The 21,599-nt window shown below is 41.4% G+C and overlaps 1 protein-coding gene across 2 annotated transcripts in view; it reads left to right on the top strand.

The window, feature by feature from the left end:
* The window catches only part of MYOCD (myocardin), a 93,463-nt gene that overhangs the window by 22,573 nt on the left and 49,291 nt on the right, over nucleotides 1-21,599 (top strand). The window contains exons 2-3 of one of the 2 annotated variants that reach the window (XM_073797019.1): nucleotides 12,492-12,557; nucleotides 17,795-17,838. Coding sequence is in view for 1 of the 2 variants with exons in the window: in XM_019944128.3 (XP_019799687.1) it covers nucleotides 12,492-12,557 (66 nt within the window). In the remaining variant the exon portion in view is untranslated. The remainder of the gene's footprint in view (nucleotides 1-12,491; nucleotides 12,558-17,794; nucleotides 17,839-21,599) is intronic. The other variant, XM_019944128.3, reaches the window with a different exon arrangement.

Raw genomic sequence — 21,599 nt, 5'->3', positions numbered from 1 at the left:
TATATGACAGAATCTAGATCTAAAATCCATTTAATTCGAAATTAATTATGTTAGAATAATTAGTTAACAATTTGAAAAAACCATGAAAGCCTTTTTTAATACTATATACTAAAATTAATTCCAGGTGCAGTGCAAAGTCAGATACAAAAACCAAAACCATAAAAATATAAGAACATTTAAGTGAATATATAATCTGGAGATGAAGGAGATTTTTCTACATATACACCAAAGATACAAATCATAAAAGAGTTTTTAAAAAGATTGCATATAGAAATGTTAAATGCCCAAAGTCATCACAAACAAAATTGATGGGAAACAAAAGACCAGGGGAAATTTACAACATATATGACTATGTTTAATGTGCTTCAGATATAAATAGCTCTCCCAAACCTATAAGAAAATATAATCCCACTGGAAAACTTTGCAAAGAATATTATCAGGCCACTCACAAAAGAAAAGATACTAATAATCAACAAATCTATGAAAATGTGTCTGAGTAATTAGAAGGAATAACGGATACCATCATTACTTATCAAATTAGCAAAGCTTTTCTCCTCTTTAATAGCACTGTTAATAAGGTGTAGTGAAATGCGAACCCTCCAAAAGTCCCAGTAGGAGTACAAAGTGATACATCATTTCTGGAAAAAAAAATTAAATGTACAATAAAAGGGGGTTTGTTAAACAGATCGTAGAACATGACAAGACACTATGTGGCCATTAAAAATGAGAGTGTACATATACACACCCACACAAAAAGTGACAATATATTAGCAGTGAAAAAGCAAGGCACAAAGCAGTATAAAGACATGGTCTCATTTCTTCGCATAATATATTTGCTTATCTCTGTTTCTCAAGACTACTTCTTTCCTCAGAATTTCCTGGAATGTTTGTTAAAATATACTTCCAATATACACCAAAGCTATTGGACTGTAGTCTCCAAGGCAAGATCCCAAAGAAATGTTCTTTTCCAGGTCCCAGGTGACTCTTGATGTGAGATGAATTGGGAGAATCCTGATCTAAGCGAATCTAATCTCTTCTGTTGCTTTAGATTAAACTGAGATCCAGAGAGATTCTGGGACCAGTCTAAAGAAACAACTACGTAAGAGCAGAGGGGGTTCTAGAATGACATGCGCTGTATTCCAGATAAGTGATCCCTTTTTAGGGCACCAGGCTTATGCAGACCGATATTATTAAATCAAATTCCCATCAGCCTCCTTCTATTTTGGTCAGACAGGTAACAGAACTTCTCTTCAACTCCTCTGTTTCACATTCAGTAATGATCTTTCTTTGTTGATGGCAAATGGAAAGTTTTCCATTTCCACTGTTCCCTAGCAATGTGACATTTTCAAACAGTAGCACAAAACTCTTTAAATAGAAAAGATCCATTTCTACTCTATCGTGACTCAGTAACAGACCCAGGATTCTTCTCAAACTTTCCTAAAAATGTCATCTTTGGGCTGGACTCAAGAGGAACATTTCAGCCAAGGAGACGCATTTTCCACTCTGTCAGGAATGAACAAGCATGGGGTTGGAACATAAAGTGTTTTGCAATCCTCAGAAAAGCAATACTTCTCACCAAAACCATGGCAACAACTCTGTGCGATGCCGTCAGAGTCTGGGATCATTCAGGAGCCTCATCCTAACTGGAGGCTCCACTGAGCCCATCACCTGTGTTGGTGAGAATGGTACTCCACATGACTGTTGCTATGGAAACACTACGGACAGTAATGCTGAGCTGAGGGTCCCTTACGTTGGGTTACCAAAGAGGCAGGGAGCATAAAACATGCCTCGTTTTCTAGTGGCTCCTGATTCTTCATTTGAAAGGAACCCTTCCAATGGAGGAAATACATTAAAACATAAGGTTTAACATGGAGGAAGTTACCATTTTATCATCCAAATGGTTCCATTCAGGATTTGCACCCATGAGGCAAAACTTTAAAGTCCAAAGTCACGGGTTTGAAGTTCGCTGTCCTTGCTTCGTAAGTCTATGGCCTTGGATGAGCTATTTACACCCTCTGGGCCTTATGAGTTTTAACATAGGGATCAGAATTCATACAACTACAGGATTAATGGGAGGTTTCGATGAGATGATTTATATAAAAACTTGTGTCCGAGAGACTGGCACTTTTCAATTCTACCAATGCCAGAGAGACGGGGAGAAATAGTGAACAGGAAGATGGAAGAATTGATCTGTGTTGAGTTACTGATTCAGCTTCTACCATTCACTTCCTTTTCTGTCCTCTGCCTTTCCCACTTCACTCTCCATACTGTATAACCTCTGTACCTCTGGTCCCTTCTTCCTACAAATCCCTCCTTTACAATTTGCATCAGCTGCCCCCAGCAACTGCTAGCCCTGAACTTGGCCAGTATTTAAAGACAGCAGTGACTTTCTAAAACTTATACTTTAGTGCTCCCACTACAAGTTAAAGCTCCTTCTCTTCAAATTCTGTAACCAGAACCCAGCAGTTGGGCTTTCTCCCGAAGCAGCTATTAGCAGTATAAAACAGAAAGGTATTTGACAGCCTCGTATAGGTTCGAAAGTGGTTAACTCGTTAACTCCATCCCAATAATCCTGTGAAATTGGTTATTCTGATTTGTTATTGACACTGTTGCTATACACAGAGAAGGCTAGGACTCGTAGACAGAGTGACTTACTCAAGGTCACGCGGCTTGGTGGAATCAAAGTTGAGTCTCTGTTTTCCATTCCCACCCTTGCTCCATCGTATTGCTTCCCTTTTGCATCAGGAAAGGTCTGTCTGGGCATATAGCAGAGGTGGTTTTCTGTGTGACAAGAGAAATGTCACAGTGTCCATCAATCCCGATAGCTCCCTCCTCTTTAACCTGAAACTCTTCAGAGACGTGCACAGTTGTACCCGGTCCTTCCCATCCTGACTGGCCCTGCTTCCTCTGCTGGGCCCAGGCAACTGACATGTTCTGGTTGCAACCCAGTGGTGTGTAGAGATATTCTAGCTCCCATCCTTTTTTTTAATTTATTTACTTTATTGAAGTATAGTTGATTTACAATGTTGTGTTGATTTCTGCTCTATAGGCAAGTGATTCAGTTAGACATATATATACATTCTTTTTCAGATTCTTTTCCATTATGGTTTATCACAGGATATTGAATCTAGTTCCCTGAGCTCTACAGGAGGACCTTGTTGTTAATTCATTCTATATATAATAGTTTGCATCTGTTAATCCCAAACCCCCAATCCTTCTGTCCCCTACCCACCTCCCCGTTGGCAACCACAAGTCTCTTCTCTGTCTGGGAGTCTCTCTCTCTTTTGTAGATGGATTCGTTTGTGTCATATTTTAGATCCCACATGTAAGTGATATCATATGGTATTTGTCTTTCTCTTTCTGACTTACTTCACTTGGTATGATAATCTCTAGGTCCATCCATGTTGCTGCACATGGCATTATTTCATTCTTTTTTATGGCTGAATAATATTCCATTGTCTGTGTATACCACATCTTTATCCATTCACTTGTCGATGGACATTTAGGTTGTTTCCAGGTCTTGGCTATTGTGAATAGTACTCCTAGCTCCCATTCTTGGGTTGGGTATCCAGTCTCAGCCCCAGCTGCATGCAGGGAACCTAGTCCTGGTCCTGCGCTATACTTGATCCAGAGGTTTCTATATATTCTTTAATAATCTTAACCAGGATGATGCTACCTATCCAGGTATGGTTCGCACTTGTGATTACAGAATATTAAAGGAACATATTCCTCCTGCTTCTGGGGAGGTAGGTTCTTGGGGTGATGATGGAACCTGCTACTCACATCCTGAAATTCATTTTGGGGGAAAAGCAGGCTAGAGTAGTCAAGACACATTTATAAAAGAAGGGTGATGTGAGATCCTCCCTATCAGGCATGAAAATCTATCATAAATCTAGAATAATTCAAAGAGTGTAGTACTGGGGCAAGAAAAGCCCCAGACAGATGAGAAACTCAGAATTGAGAGCCCAGAACTTATGAATAAAGAAGCAACTTGATTAGAATAAATACCTGTGTTTGTACCAAGAAAACCAAATTGGACTAATTGTCAGTCTTGAAGAGAATTTAATATAGTAGAGCTGGTATTTTATGATTAGATTAAAATCACTAATGTAAATAGTGTGTAGTAAAGAACAGCATGTACTGAGGATTCCTTTTTGTTTTAACCTTAATATTTTCTCAGATCTTCTTATTGGTTCCTAGGCAAGTTATGGAAATTTCTAGAATGATATAAATATTGCCTAACAATTATTGTGTAATTGGTCACAATAATTATCACGTTTTTATTTGAACATTGGGAGGAAATATCACATTGGTTTTTATTGTCTCTTTTTGTCCTTAAATATAACATTGTAATGATTTTGATTTTTTTAATAAAGAAACTTAATTTAAACAAAAAAGAAGCGACCTGAGTGCAAACATGTGACTCTTAATTCTGGCAACGATGCCCAAATGAACACAAAAATAGAGGAAGAAACATTGCTTTGTTTCTGAAAGCTAAGACAGGCTGACACCCGAATGCAGCACCATAAGGGAACATATTGGGATGACATGGAAAAGACGCCAAGAACTCACTCCCTTTCACCTCCCAGAGATAACCGTATGGCCTCAAAGGAAGCGAAGAGGAAGCTCCATGGATACCCGTAATTTGTAGGTGCTTGGAACTGGGAGTGGGGGAAGGCTTGGGCTGAAAAGCAACCCTCTGCTCAGAGTATTTTTAGCTACAGTGGAGCAGTGGAGGTTTGCCAAGAGCTCTGGGGGCACAAATGGCCACAGCAGGCTGAAAGCAGGGAGGGCAGTGCTGGTCAGTAAAGCACAGAGAGACAGTCAGGGATGGAGGCCAGACAATAGCTGAGGACAGCTGTGCCCAGAGGGAAAGGCCAGTAGCGGTACGGTTTCTGCCCCAATATCAGGGGTCTCCCACATGCAGCCGGAAGCAGGCATGGAAAGGGAGGTGGTCATTCAGTGTCCACCTCTGTAGCATCAGAGCTTTGCCAAACCTGGAGAAGAAGCCTCCCAGGGACAAATGCCACTGCCAAGATCATCCTGCCCTTGGCCGTCTGGCCTCTCCCTGTAGGCTTGGAGCACTGAACTGGCAACCAGGCCACCAGCTTCACTGGAGAGAAGGATTACAGCAGCTTCCAAGTGATAAGAGCAGCAAAGCCAAGGGTGCTGGACAACCCTGCCGTGCTTTACTTAGCTAGTGAGAAGAACGTCGGAATAACCCCTCAAGAGAGCTGTTTGCTTTACGGACCAAAAGCCTGCAAACGGTTCCACTTCTAAGAGTGTATCCCAAAGTAGTATCTTGAGGACGTGGCCCCAGATTAACCACAAAAAATGTCTGCTTCAGTTTTACATGGTAAGATACGGGAAACAAACTCATTATTCAATGACAGGCATTTCGTTCAATCACTTACGGAATAATCAGAAAATGAAATACTATGCAGCTTATAAAATTGTCTCTTTTGAAGGGTATTCAATGGCATAGGAATATATTTGTGATACATTACTAAAAAGAGCAGCTAATGAAGGAAAACTTACTGTATGATCCCACATAAACATATAGGAAAAAGGAGCTCAAGTACATGAATCGAATATTAGTAATAGTTATCTCTAGCTCAGGGATGAGTATTTTTTTTCCTGGAAGCCTTTCTGTATCTTGCAGTGTTTCTACATTGAGTCCATATTGCTTTTGCTATCCACCCTTTATCCCTCTATGTTACATTCTAAGAGAATGGCTCAGACATCCAGTTTACTGATTTATTTTTAACTGTATTCATCCAGCCATCCACTTGAGTGTGTTTATTTTAATGAACTAAGTTATACTTTGACCTTTGGTTTATTTTTTAATTTTATTTTTCTGATTATAGTAAAACACGCATAAAATTTACAGTTTAATCGTTCTTAAGTGTACAGTCAGTGGTATTAAATACATTCACATGGTTTTACAACCATCATCACCATCCATCTTCAGATCTTTTTCATCTTGCAAAACTGAAACTCAATACTCATTAAAACAATAACTCCCCATGGCCTGGTCCCCTCCTCCCCTGGCAATCACCATTGTTTTCTCTGTCTCTATGAATTTGACTACTCTAGGGACTTCATATCAGTGGAATCATGCAGTATTTGTCCTTTAGTGACTAGTTTATTTTACTCAGCATAATGGCCTCAAGGTTCATCGACATTGTAGCGTGTGTCAGAATCTCCTTCCTTGTTAAGGCTGAATAATACCCTACTGTATGTCTACACAACATTTTGTTTGTCCATTCATTCACTGGTGGACACTTGGGTCATTTCCACCTTTTGGTTACGGTGAATAATGCTGCTATGAACCTGGTGTACAAGTATCTCTTCTAGTCTCTGCTTTCACTTCTTTTGGACATATACTCGGAAGTGGGATTGCTGGATCATATGGTAGTTCTATTTTAATTTTTTGAGGAGCCACCGTCTGGTTTCTATAGTAGCTAAACTAGTCTACATTCTCAGCAGCCGTGCAGTTTCGTCACATCCTCATCAACACTTGTTAATTCCCACTTTTTAAACAGTAGCCATCCTATTGGGTATGAAGTGGTTATTTTATTTTATTTTTAATTAATGAAAATTATCTTGCCTGCCTCTGAGAAATACCTGCTCCGTTTGTTCACACTGTTTTGTTGAAGTTTGGAGCCTTTCTTTCATGGTGCTGACATTCCTCCCAGGTTAGGTGATTCTTGGTTGTACCCTCACGTATGCCCTGTGGATACCTGTTAGACTGTCTGATGCACAGGTGAGCACAGTCTGTGGGGAAAAGACATGTTGCTTCACAGTCTGAAGCCCACCGCTGTGTCTCCCAAGATGACTTGTTTACTGCTCCCACCTGGAGACAGTTTCATCCCACATAACCAATGCCCGATCCAGTGTATGGAGGGGTACAGGACATAGTAGGGGCAGACCTCTAGCTTTGGTACCCCAATTAACAATACTGTTACATTGAGCCTTAGACTCCTTCCTGCTCCAAGGCAAGGAGGATTCTTGGCATGGCTTTCAGTCACTCACTTGTGTATGTCTTGGGATGAGTTTTCCAATCCAATCAATTCCATATTCATTTTATGTCTCAGAGATTACTTACAGTTCCAGTCCACTGAGGAATCCCCTTTTTCTTTCCCTGTGAAGGTATAGAGTTTTTAAACTATCATTTCTGTTATTTATAGCAATCAGTTGTGTACTCCGTCTGCCATCTCGAAACAGAAAACATTTACTACTTTTGCTGCTAAGAGGAAAGAAAAGGATAAGAAGTGTAAATTAGTATAAATTAGAACTTAGCACCTAGAAACAGATCATGACTTATATTAGAACTCTAATAAATGATGAAAGCAACATTACAAATCAGTGAGCAAAGGAAAATTCTTTAATAAATGGCAGAGATATATGTAGTTTGCCAATTATTTGGAATAAATTAAAGTTATAGTCTAGCCTCAAGCCATACGTCAGATTCCACATGTGGGGATATATATATATATTTCTCTCTTCCTTCATATCACCAAATTCTTCCATTTTTTTTGTTCAAAAGTGTTTTCATATTTTTTTCTTTCATTCACTTCTATTACTTTAATGCAGTCAATCTAAGTCAAAATAGCTTTATATCTAGAGAACTGAAGCAGGCTTCAAAATGGTTGACACTAGTAATGGGATATCTCTCTAAACTTTTTCCTTTATTGGATTAAGATCTATGATAAATACAAAATAATTGAGGATTCTTACTTACTTTTGGTGTAATATATAGAATATGGAAGTTATTTGACGGAGAACTTGCAAAATCACTTATTCCAATCACAATATTTTGATAGAATTTACTAGTAAAACAGTCTGGGCTTGGAGGGTTTTTTGAGGGGAGAACTTTTTGGTAATCAGTGTAATTTATTTATTAAATATAGCATATTCAGATTTCTGGTTCTTGTATCAATTTTGGTAAGTTGTAGTTTTCAAGAAATTTTATCTAAATTGTCAAGTTTATTGGCACAAATTTGTTAATGATATTTTCCTGTTATCCTTTCTAATGTCGAGTGTCTAGGGTGGTAATTCCTGATACTGGTAAAATTTATCCTTTCTCCCTCTCTCTCTTTTTTTTTTTTTTTGTCAGTCTGGTGAGGCTTTGTCAGTTTTGTTATCTTGGCAAAGAACCAGCCTTTGGCTTTGTTAATTTTATCTGGTACTTGTCTGCTTTCTGTTTTGAAGATTTCTGCTCTGATCTTTCTTTCTCTTCCTTCTCCTTACTTTGAGTATACTTCTTTTTTAGCTCACTAAGGTAGAAACTTAGGTCATTGATTATTTAACTCTTTCTCCTAATCTAACAGAAGCACTTAAGACTCTTAGTTCCCCTCTAAGCATTGCTTTATCTGCATCCCATAAATTGTAGTATGTTGTATATTCATTATCATTCGGTTCAAAATATCTGTAATTTCCCTCGTGATTTATTTTTTGACCTATGAATTATTTAGAAGTTATCACCTGGTATTTTCCTAAATAGCACATTGGTTCCCATTTCTAATTAATTCCAGTGTGATCAGAGAAATACTTTATATGAGTTCAGTTTTTTTTATTGAAACTTGTTTTATGGTCTAGTATATCTTGATGAATGTACTATGTGCACTTGAGAAGGATGTTTATTCTGTAGTTAGTGGGTGTAGAGCTCTATAAATATAAATTAAATCAAGATGGTTGATATTGTTGTTCACATCCTCTATGTCATTAGTAATTTTTTATCTAGTTCTACCAAGTGTTGAGAGGGATCTTAAAAATCTACCATGATTTTGAAATTGTCTATCCCTTTAATTCTGTCAGTTTTTGCTTCCTGTAATTTGAAGCTCTTATTAGATGCCTATCCATTTATAATTGCTAGGTCTTCCTGATGAATTGTCTTTTTTATAATTATGAAATGTCCCTTCTTTATCTCTGTTAATACTCTTTGACTTAAAGTATATATTAACTGATATAGCCATTCCACCTTCTTATGATTACTGTTTGTATGGTGTATCTTTTCTCCATCTATTTGTTTTTAACCAATCTGAGTCTTTATGTATAAAGTGTGTCTCTTGTAGACAGCATATAATTGAATATTGCTTTTTTAAAAATCCCTCCTGATAATCTGCCTTTTGAGTGTTTAATCCATTAATATTTAATGTAATTATTGATTACCACTTTATTACTAATTTTCTGTTTGTCCCTCTACTTTTTGTTTCTATTTTCCCCATTTCTTGCCTTGTTTTAGATTATTTGAATATTTTTTAACATTCCATTTTAATCTATTTACTCTTTTAAATTATACCTCTTGGCATTTTTTTTTAGTTGCTCTAAGGATGAGAATATACATAATTAACCTTTCATAGTCTACCTACAGTGTCTACCTAAAGTCTACCTGTAGCCTTTGCTGTCACAAAGGGCCCTTGATGTTATAATTGTTACCTGTATTACGTCTACATGCCTTAAGAACATCACCAGACAATGATATGACTTTTCTCTAAACAGTTATATATATATATACACACACACACACGCACACACACACACACACACACACACACACACACACACACATATATGACATATATATTTCTTAAACTTAAGAAGAAAAAAAATCTTTAAAATTTACCCAGCTAGTTACCATTTCTGATATGCTTTCATCATTCTTGAATATCCAGGTTTCCTTCTGATATCATTCCCCTTCAGCCTGAAGAATTTCCTTAAGCATAGTAGTAAGTAATAAGGAAATTAATTCCTTATTGTAGTAAAGTCTGCTGGCAACAAATTATCCTGTTTCCCTTTTACCTGAACATATCTTTATTTCACCTTCATTCCTAGAGGATATTTCCTATTCTGGGTTGACAGTTTCAGGTTTGTTTTCATTTTGTTTTATTTTCTGGACTCCATGATTTCTACTGAGAAGTCTGTGATTATTTAAATCAATGTTTCCCTTTATGTAATGTGTTGTTTTTCCTGGCTACTTTCAAGATTTTCTCCTTCTCTTTGGTTTTCAGCCATTGGATTATGATGTATCTAAGTGTGGTTTTCTGTGACTATATCTGGTTTGGGGTTTGTTGAACTTTCTGAATCTGTAAATTTCTGTTTTTCACCGAATTTAGGGAGTTTGGGCAATTATTTATTTTTCTGCTCTCTCTCTAGGACTCTAATTAGCTGATATTAGACTTTTTGATATTGCGGCACAGGTACCAGAGGCTCTGTCCACTTTTTCCATCATTTCCCTCTCTCTTCTTCAGTTTGCTCTGTGTTCAAGTATACCGATTAATTACTCTAATATTCATTCTCTTTTCAGGCCTTTCGGTGAATTTTTTATTTCAGATATTCTACTGTTAAGTTGTGTATTTCCATTTGATTCCTTTTTATGTGTTCTGTTTTCTTGGTGAGACTTCCTGTCTTTACATTCATTTCGAGTATGTTTTCTTTTACTTCATTGAGCATAGTTGAAAATAACTAAAGGCCTTATAAGACCAACATGTGGGTCATCTCAAGGTTAGCATCTCATTATTGTCTTTTCCATTTAGAGTGGGTCACATTTTCCTAATTCTTAGTGTGTAGAGTAATTGTGCATTGCATCCTGGACATTGTGAATCTTACACATAGACTCCTACGGTCCTCAGGAGAATGCTGATGTTTTTGTTTTAGCGCACAGTTAACCCAGGTAGAGTCCCACTTTAAGCTCTCCCTTGCCTGTGTGCACAGATGTCCAAATTCCAGTTTAATTTTAAACCTTTGCTGTGCTGCTTTGAATCTGCCCCATGGAAACATCATTAGTGGATCAACCTGAAACTTGGAGAGATTCACACATGGAATTAGGGAACCCCCTCCTCCAGCTCCCTCCCTTGCTGATTTCCCTCTTACTCCCTGGTGGGCAGCCTTGGTTGTCTGGGCACCTTTTCCTGATTCCTCTGGCCAGAAAGATGAGCAGGTTTTCTATTGGAGTTTTAACTGCCTATGACTTGCCACTTCATGACTACAGGCCACCCTCAAGGCAAAGCCTCCCGCCCCAAAATGAGAAACTCACCTGCATGTAAGTCACCTCTCCAAGTTTCAACTCCTCCCTACAGTCTGCCTGATTTTGTCACTATTCAGAATCCTTACGTAGTTATTTTTCACATTATGTTCAGAGTTTATGGTTTTTATCAGTAAGAGGGTTGGTCTGAAGGAGGGCTTGAATAATAAACGCTCGTGTCGTTTTCATGTATCCACAAAGTTAAATAATTTAGTCCTCTTTGTTGTCCAGTCCTAAGATGGAGTCATATGAGGCTATTCAGTGAAGCACAGTCCAGCCACCAAAAGTAATTAAAAGTATTTCAGCAACATTGGTCTCTCCCAAAGAAGTTTGGTGAGAAGCCAATTCAAAACCCACAGCAACACTTTTTAAAATTGTCTTTCTCCATTACTCTCTCAGTGTATCTTATGACTGCATTTGCTCTGAAGCCTCACTCTGAAATACTAAATAAACTTGAACATTAGCCCATATATCCTTTTCATCTTTGCTTCTCTTCTCTCCATTCTAATTTTATCTTCATAAAAGCAATGGTTATTCTCTCTTTTCATTATAAGGCGATTAAACCAATCCCTCTCCTTGAAAATTTCTGCTCTTTTTGTTCTTATCCTGAGCAACTTAAACCCGGGAACCAAGATGGCGAACTCAGAATCTCCCTGAGAAATTGTAAATGTCCAAAGATGATGGGTATTTTTTTAGGAGGAAAGGGGTGAAGAGAATGAGAAAATCATAAATAATATGCTAGGGATAGTAACAAAGTTTTATAATTTATAGTTTGGACAGATTACAATGTTTTAATTTTTCTAAGTAAAGCATGACTCCAATAGCCCTTCTCTGAATTTCCAGGTGGATTCTAAACTCTCAGAATACTACCATTTATTGATGACTTAGGTGCCAGGCACCCTGCTAAGCAGTCTGCATACACAGTTTAATCAAACTATATAACAATCCTGTAAGGCAGGTGTTGTTCCCAGTTACAAATGAAAACACTCTGAGGGTCAGAGACGTTGAGCAACTTGCCCAGAGTTACCCACATAGGAAGGGGCTAGAGATGGGATTTGAACCCAGGGGAGAGTGGAGAGGCCAAGCTTCCTTTACTCCGTCTCCTCTTTGGAAATCATGGCCGAGCTCCCAGCAGTGTTTGATGGTATTCACCTCCCAGGTGGTCTAGCAGGGGAAGACAGGGCATGCTGCTGTGAAAGTAACATTCACTTCACAGAGGAGACAAGTCTTCTAGTCTCTGGCTGTTACCCACTTGCTGCAGAACCCTGCAAGCCCCTCAGCTTCTCTCATCCTTCCTCCTCCACGTCTACAACAGACGCGCAAGTGTCCTTCACGCAGACTTTCAGAACTGTTCTAGAAATAATGCAAGAAGAGTGATGCAAAAAAAAAAAAAAAGTACGAGGCAAATAGAAGTGATTGCAATCAGTCTTAGCCCAACTCACAAACTAACACTTGCTTTTCTAAGTTTTACAGTTACGGCTTCAACAGAGAAGGACCCAAGAACAGCTGGCTAACCAAGGCATCATACCACGTGAGTAGCTGCATCTCTTACTGACTGATCTGTACCATGGGACCATGCAGCTTGAGAGCTGGAAAGCACCTCAGAGGTCATAGTCTAATTCCATGGATCAGTCTCCCCAGATCCTCACAGACCCTGTGTCAGCAGGAACCCCAGACCTTGGCAAGGAGGCTTAGCCCCAAATGCTACTCACCTGTAAGCGCTTCCCTTTAATCATATAGGTTGTACCGAAAATTCTAATGTGGTGGTTTGTTTATAGGACAAACACAATTCTATGGGCGTCCGTCCCTCTCTCCTACTTTTAGAATTGGATCTAATCACTCTTCTTTCCGGAAGCATCAATCACATCACCTTTTTCTCACCTCCTCGGTTTCACTTCTGTGTGGGTGCCTGAGTCCACAAGTAATTGAATATTGTCCAGTGCTTCCTTTCTGGAATAATGAGTGGCAATACCATTCTAGTGTAAATGGTATAACATTGAATTACTGGCCATCATTTGGGTCAAAGAAGAAGGATTATCATATCTTTTAGAAGATACGTTTGAAATTTCCTGCCAGCTTAGCAATGGAAGCTAACTTTGGGTTAGCTATAGAAACAGGAAAAGTACTGGATAAATGGAATCACCATGTAAGCTCCTTTAGGTGACACTTTCGAACTTCTCACCCCAGCAAGATTTAAAAGTCAATATCCATAATGACTCCTGCAGAAATCCAGGTCCTCGTCATGACTGTGGCTTCAGGGTTAAGCATGTGCCCTTGATTGAATGTCCTGCAGGTAGTAACCTTGGTGCCCTGTGATCCAAGGTCCAAACAATTTAAGTGTTGTCGGTGCTTCAGAACCAGAACAGAACTAAGACTATTTAAGTCCCTTTCCCTTGGTAATTCAGGTGAAGTTCTTTGTTCATGGCTAAGCGCTACAAAGAATAAACAGCAGGTGACCTACGGCAAAACAACTTTTTTAGAGGTTTGCTAAAGCACAGAAGAAAGATCTCACCTTGCAGCTGAAAGGCTGCTTCAATAAAATGTACAGTGAGGAAGAGAAACCAAAGGTACAAGTCTGTGTGGCCTGTTTCATCTCAGTCAGCCCAGCAGGGCAGGTGCTAAAACCCAGGAAAGACCAAGAGTCTGCAGACTTCAAGACAGATAAATCCGTGCGCACTCCAATGGGAGCAGGCCAGTCTTTTTCAGAATCCTGTTGCAGACACGTAGAATCGAACTTGTTTAACCACGTCTAGAAGAACGATTCACTAAGAATGGAGTGTAGACAAGTCTAGATCCACCAGGATCCTCTCCGTAGACCACAGTCTCTGCCACGTGCCCTCAGATATAAGATGAGCACATCGGTTTCAGTGGGATTCAAATAACCTGTTCCTTCACGGGTGTTTCTTTCCCTTAATTCTGGAAAGGCAATTGGAGTAGAGAGGCCTGGTACCTTTGCATCCCCTCAAGCTGTTCACAGCTGATTTAAAGTTTAACCTACGTGCTTAAATAATCCAAGCCCGGGTCTTGCAGCTGGCTTTCGGATGAGAATAAACTTTTGTTTTTAGGTTGCTGGGGTTAAATTTCAGGGAGTCAGTGAAACACCTAATAAAAATAGGAATGAACCCGATGGTGCATTTTTACATAACACCCTTATGTAAGTCATGCAAATTGAACGTCCATTTGTAGAGTCGAATCCAATGAAGATATAATATTTTGTTGTCCAGGATTTTCAGAATCAAGTAGTGTACATATTAACGAAATACTGCTTGACAGAAATTTTGCATCCATAGCCCATTGTCTGATTAAGATAATTGCTGGGGGAAAGTCTTAAGAGTAATGCAATGATATTTCTTTTTAATTCAGAAAAATGAGAAGGGTTGATTAAGCATCGTCAGTTTTCCTTACTCTTTAGCCATCTCCTCTCCAGGCTTCCCAAGGGTGTCGATTCTGCTGCGGAAAAATGTCAGAGCCGCAGCAGGTGCACCCTGCAGGCCCAGCCCCTAGACCTCGATGACTTAGTGCTTCTGGGGAAGCCAGACCCAGTCGAGCCCCTGCGCCTGCTGAGAGGCTGGGGGCCGAGATGGTAGCCTCATCAACCCAGACATGAAACATGCAGTCTGTTTACTCAGCGCCCCCGGGGGCATGTGTGTAAAAGCAGCCGCTCTAGAGGAAGGAACAGGAGCCCACGGTCTCAGGGTCCTTTCAGCTCAATCAAACTCAACACATTTCATGATGAACTTGGCTCTCTGCAGGGTGGTGTGCCAGGTGCTGTGGGGGGCCACAGTGAGCAGGACCGTCCTTCGCGGAGACTCGAGATTTCAGGGGAAAAGGTGACAAGAGACACAGATAGTATGAGTCAGGGTGAAACTAGTTATGTTCTACAAGAGGGCTCTTTATGTCTTCGTTCTATCATTTGAATTTTTTAAAGTGGAAGGAAAGAGGAAAGGAGGAAGAAAGGGGGTAGAATGGAGGGAAGCAAAGCCGGTAGTCATTGGAGATCATCTAATTTACTGATTTTCAATGTTTTTTAATAGTTAAAGATAGTGTGTCTGTGTGTGTGCGTATATATATATATATATATATATATATATATATATATATACGCACACACACATATACTCCCCTGGTGGCGCAGTGGTTGAGAATCCGCCTGCCAAGGCAGGGGACACGGGTTCAAGCCCTGGTCCGGGAAGATCCCACATGCCACAGAGCAACTAAGCCCATGTGCCACAACTACTGAGCCCGCGAGCCACAACTACTGAGTCCACGAGCCACAACTCCTGAAGCCCGCATGCCTAGAGCCCGTGCTCTGCAGCAGGAGAAGCCACCGCAATGAGAAGCCCACACACCGCAACGAAGAGTAGCCCCCGCTCGCCGCAACTAGAGAAACCCCGTGCACAGCAACGAAGACCCCAATGCAGCCAAAAATAAATAAATAAATAAAAATTTTAAATTTATGGAAAAAAAAAAAAATATATATATATATATATACACTGACTGGAACAGGGTCGGGGTCCTCTGTCCCATTCATCCGGCTCCCCTCATCCCTCCTAGATGACCCTGATTATCCTCCCCAGAGCGCTGGTCGTCTTTAAACAGAGTTTGAAAATCCCTTCCCTAGTCCACGTCTCATTGTCTTTAACCTCCATGAAGCCGAGATTGGAGAGGCCTAGGAGGCTTTTCAAACATCCCCAAATCAGGGCCCAGTGTGGTCCTACTTACAGACCTGAACTGTGAGACCTTAAATGCACACACGATAAAATTAGTAACACGATCTCACGTTATCCATACGTTGGAAATAATTGCAGTGCTCCCCCTGAATTTTCAAACTTGTCATAATTGCCTAAATGGAAAGCTTATGGCCAAGTGAACTGTCGATTGTCCTTATGGTGTTATCGGATGGCTCTGCAGTTTTTAGCTGGTCAATGGAAACGCCTGGTCTCCTTGGACAGAATTAGTCATGAGTTGTACATTAGATTAAATCCCAAGGGCATTGTCCATTGCAAAAAAAGAGTGCAGTCCACTCCTAGTGCGGCAGAGCTGAGGCCAGAACCCGTGTCTCCTGATCCTGGTGTAGGGCTCTTGACTCAAATATTCAAAAGGAATCACTGGAACTGTAAAAGCACTTCCTTAAGTTTCTATCATCAAACATTTTGTGGCCAGAAAAATTCAGTTGGAATTTGGGAAAATAAAAACATGTATATGTGAAAATGCCAAGGAAAAGCCCATGGTTTTAATGAAATGGCTTTGGGTTCTACGTTGTGATCTATGTCTCACCATGACCAAGAGTGAATGGAAAATTCCACTGAGTTTGCTCTGTGGCTGGTCTCATTTCAAATGTGCACCAAACTGATGATGAAGTAGAAGGTTTCTCCCCCACTGACTCCAGTGGGACCATGGGTGATTTTCAGTAGACGAGTGAAACTGGTCCACATGGATTGAATTTAATTTCTTCCTCCTTCATGGGCTTGCATCCTGCAGGTTTCAAAGTTGCTGATGAGTAACCAACAGGCCACAGCAATCACAGAATCGAAGTCTCTTTTATAATCGCCCTTCATCACCTCTCTTAAGCATGTACTCCTATCTTACTTGTATATATTATAGGTTTAGGATTTTCCCCTTCCAGTGCTTTGAATGCCCTTAAAGGCATTTTTCCTTGAATTTAGTCAAGGAAGGCACACGGCCCCTTGAACAACTTCAAACAGTGGGAAAGCGTTCTCGGGCCAGAAGCATGGGCCCAGGTTGGCTTCTAAGATTGCTTTCACGTTTATAGTATCAATGGCGGAATTCACATTTTCCAAAGAGTCGTGAAATCTGAGTGAAATAGCCTCTCAACATTAACGTAGAAATATTACTTTAAGAATATATTGTTTGGACTCCTCTCCAAAATCCTACCTCTGAATCTCAAAACGGAGATTTCAAATTGCCTGCTTGTCACCATCAACTAGAGTTCAAAGGGATGGCTTTGCCACCCCTCCCTGCCAGGCTCAAGGCTGCAAGAGGACATCAAGGTTCTCTTATTTTCTCTTGCCTTTGAGATAGAGCCCAGGCTCGTCCTCTGGAGCCCTATGGATGGGGCTCAGATCTGTTCATTATTTCTCAGGCAGATTTTCCCCACTATCTTCTTTTCTCTGGGCATCACTCTCCTGGGTTGAATCTTAAATACCGTTTTATTCCAACCATTTCAGAAGCCTTAGTGCAGAAAGACGATCAGCTCTGAGTTTTCAATGCAAAAAAAAAAAAAAAAGAAAACAATGGTCATAGAGCAATTCAGTAAATATTTCGACCATCTGCTGGGAGGAAGGCCTTATGGAACACAAAGGAGTCAGACATGAATTCTGTTTCAAAGAGCCTACAGTCCAGAAGGTTCCTCAAATCGCTCCTGCTTAGTTATCCCCATTCATAATATTGGATAATGTCCCACCGCTACACGGAGTGAGTTTCTGGGAGAATTGAAGGAAATAGATGACTTTCTCTCCCTTTCCTTCTGCTACTACAGTGGGGCTGATCTATAGGAACCCAGGGGAGAGAGGAGGGAACATTGAGTTTATTCTCCAGGAATATAGAAAACGAGATTAGAGAACTGAAGTGGATTACAGAGGCCCAGGGGCCCAGAGAGGCTGCGACTTCTCCCCAGAGACTCAGAGAAAGCACCGCTGGCCAGAAAGAAGTTTCTGGGCAGCCTGGTTCCATGGTCTGATCGATGTCAATGAATGGAAAGATACGATGAGCTGTCTGTGAATGGTGCTGCCTTTATTTGTTTTGCAGACTAATCCAAGCCTCAGCAGCCACATACTTACTGCAAAGCCTTGGTAAATCCCTGAATTCTGTGATCCTCCTGCATAGCAAGAAGAGTGACGGGGCACTTCCTCTACCCACAGCACATGCAGCTTCCTGATAGTTTTGAGACGTTGACGGGGCAAAGTCTTCCTTCCCTTCCTCAGTGCCTCCATCTGACTTGGCTTCTCCCCACAGCACCCTCCGTACCACACACTGTTGGCTGTTTGAGCAGAACACGGCACGAGGGTTTCATCTGTCCCTCTCCCCTTCCTTCTAACATCTCAAACTCAGAGAGAGGAAAAAAAAAAAAAGGCGCCCTGGATTTTCATGCCAAGCCCCTTTGGGTCTAAAATCCTCACTTCTTTATTTCCCTCCCTCTTTCCTTCGATTTTCTAGTTCCTTGCTCCTTAGAAACTAGTAAACCAGTGATGACAGGCACCCTTTGAATTTGTCTTTGAACCCTTCTGCGAAATTCCAAAGTATTCATGTGTGATGCATTAAATTCTCCAAGTGTGCAAGCCAGGCCTTAAATATTACAGAGCTCCGTTGGGAAAAGGCACTCTTTTCAGACCCCTGAGGCCATCCTTTGGGTACCGAATAGGCAACCTGTTGCTACCTAAAGAGTTAAGACAATTTCCAAAGCATTATCACACCCATAGCATGGAGCCCATTTGTTTGGGGAAAAAAAAATACTCGTGGGCCAATTTGTCCTTAACAGCAGAGCCAAGAGAGGACAGGTACTACTAGATGCATTTTGTAAGTGGGAAACTGAGAACACAGGAAACCTATCAGACGTGTTCAAGGCTGTTCCAAAAATAGATGGCAAAGCAAGGACAGAGCCCGCAGGGAAGGCTCCCAAAATTTTAGTCACTTTTTAAACTATACCCATTACTGCCATAGGTCTTGCGTTTGAATTAGTTTTGTCTTCCTCCCAAAGAACCCTACATATGTGAATTATTAATCCATATATCTGTCTTTAATTAGTGGCATATAAGCTTACCAGCCAGTGCTTCTTGATGAGAACAACCAGTTCTAACCCAAGTTATTCTGATTCGAGACAGCAACTATGAGAAGTGGCAGTTTCATTGAACTAAGCAGCCTTTCTCTGGGCAAACACACCCTTTTTCTTCAGCTTTTTGAAATACTGAGAAATCAGTCCTAGACATCATTCCCCACTTTTTGAACTCTCAGTTTCCCAAGGACTCTAGATCAGCACCCACTGGCCTTGTAAACGCCGGGGCGCCAGGATCTCCCAAAGGGCGTGTTCCAACACAGACCCCTCCGTCCCTCTACGTCCCACCTGAGCTTTGGATTCTGTAGGCCTGGAAATTGGTATTATTAACAAGTTTCCAGCTGCTGCTGAAGATGCTGGTGCAGGGGCCACACTCTGAGAACCATTGCTCCATCTGTTGCCCAAGATGCGGCCTCTTTGATGCTGCCTCTTGGTCCCTATCCGTATACCAGTGGAGCTGGGTTCTCCCCTGCAAGCCTGGCAGTGTGCGGCCCTGGGAGAGAAGGCAGGCCCTGCCTCTGCCACCAGAGCTGCTACCAGCCCCAGGCCCCTCCTCTGTGAGAGCCAGGCCCCTCTCCCTGACGGATTGTCCATGGCCTTGCAGCCTGTTTTCTCCTTTTGCTGGGCTCCTGCTGGAAGCAGGAGGTTAGCAGCAGGGGACCGCAGGAGGCCTGTTCTTATCTTGGGATCTTTTCCTGAGCTCTAAGTAAGCAAATGTTTATACACACAGCTGACCTAAATTAGCTGGAGCCGCGGGGACAGAAATAGGAACAGCCCCTAACTAAACTCCGCGGCGAGAACATGAATTCCCCTGTGAGAAGCGATTCATCTTCCTCCAGGCGGAATGAGTTAGACGTGGGGTTGACTGAATTTACAACCGTATTTTAATTTGAGATCACATTGACTTATTATTTTTTTTAATTTAGAAATCCAAATTCCTTTTCAATCCTAAATGTCAACGTCCCTTAAATACAAAATTGTGCCATTGGATACTCCCAGGGCTGGCAGCAAAGGAGGTCCTTTCTTCCAAAAAGTCAACTGGGATAGGGGGTGCATTATGGCTTTCGCTGGCCCTCAGGGGAGGTGGCTAAAACCCACATTCTCTGGAATCACAGAAAAGGCAAATGTCAATCACAGGGCCCATGGCAAGCCAGATGGTACCCCACGTAACACCCCTTAAGCCCCGAAAAGAAGAGCGTGGGGTAGAACGCAGTGTGTGGATGTTTTAGCTTCCTTCCCAAGTTCTGGCTAAATGGGCGTAGCCTCTCCCACCCGGGGGCAGAAGATCCCAGAAGACCTTTGTGCTCCTGGCCCTGGAGAACTGGACTGTACAATCATTTCACAGGGGAATAGTTAACACCAAGAAGTGATGATTTATAGCTCTGCAAGCTAAGATACAGGAAATGCAGTGTTTCATAGAAGAATTAATAAGTTCCGCAAATAAGAATTGAAAAGCCTCAGGGATAAGAGAACCAGATGAACTGCCCCTAAGTCCTAAGACCAATTAAAACCAATTGAGTTTGGAATGTAAGAGCGATCTCAAGATAGATTCATGCTGTTCCCTTAGGGTTGCTTCTTAAGGCAAAGGCTGTGTTGCTCTTTTTAACCACTTAATAAGGCCACACTGAGATCAGTTCCTTTTCTGGATTATGGAAGAGATTAAGCCGCACCAATGTATAATACCCACTTAGGTGACCACCAGACCGTCGGACAGAGGTGCAGACCTATGGGTTCAGGTTGTACAGACTCACCAGGGCCCACTGGACTTCAAGCAGATTCGTAGCATCTGGTTGCCTGGGGAAATGGGAGATGGTTTCAAAACTCCATCAATATAAATTGCAACTGTGATCAAGTGCAAATAACGGCAAGCCTCCTGACTCAGGATGAGGGTCAGACCCAAATCAGAGAAAATGCGTGAGCAACGCAGCAGGCCTGCACAGTTTTCCAGATGATTCCTCAGAGCCACTGAGTGAGGAGACAGGGAGGGGGAAAGCGGCTATTGAAAAGGACAGGGTTGGCAGAGAGGCTCATTTTAAGCATGAAAAGCAGCAAAGAGAAACGGGGGCTGTTAGATCCATGGGAAATAAGATAGTCAAGCAACGGGTGATTCTTTTTTTCCTATAAGGAAGGAAGCCTCTTAGTCTCTGGTCAGATCGAGGAGAATAGTGTGCTTGTCCATTCTCCTCGGCACGAGGCAGTCAGCTGGGACTACTCTGTGCGTTCCTTTGGTCAACATGGCAGATGTCGGGGTGAGACAGGAAGACTTAGAGATGCCTTAGTAGCTTCCCAGGCAGCATGCTCAGTAGAGGATAACGTGGTCGATCAGTTGCCAGGACCACAGTGGAGTCTGCCTGCTGTCCAGCAAGCCCGTCTGAGAGCTGGGCTCAAATTCGGCATGGTCTTAAGGCTGAATGAGGCACACACACTCACGCACATGCACACACACACACACACACACACACACACATGCACACACACACAGCCCCAAGTGCCCACCTGGCTAGAAATCCAATTTTTTTATGCCAGCCAAGGTTTGGAAGAATATTTTCTTGCCTGCCGCTCGAGAGTTGACATCTGTGGGAGTGAATATGAGAAACCTGGATCACGTGATTCGCCCACTTGTCCAGACCTACTATCCAGAAAACTATCTGATGCAATTCTCTAACCTCTGAACCGCCTCATCACTTCTGATGAAAGGTGGTCCTTTACGGCTTCTGGTTGCAATTGTTCCAGGGGATCAGGAAAGCCAGTAAAAAGGTAGAATTTTGCTGAGTGATGTTC

The sequence above is a fragment of the Tursiops truncatus genome, chromosome 20 (genome assembly GCF_011762595.2).
Source record: "Tursiops truncatus isolate mTurTru1 chromosome 20, mTurTru1.mat.Y, whole genome shotgun sequence".
Lineage (NCBI taxonomy): Eukaryota > Metazoa > Chordata > Mammalia > Artiodactyla > Delphinidae > Tursiops > Tursiops truncatus.
Note: the sequence above shows the minus strand (reverse complement) of the source record. Positions and strands in the feature narration are given on the sequence as shown.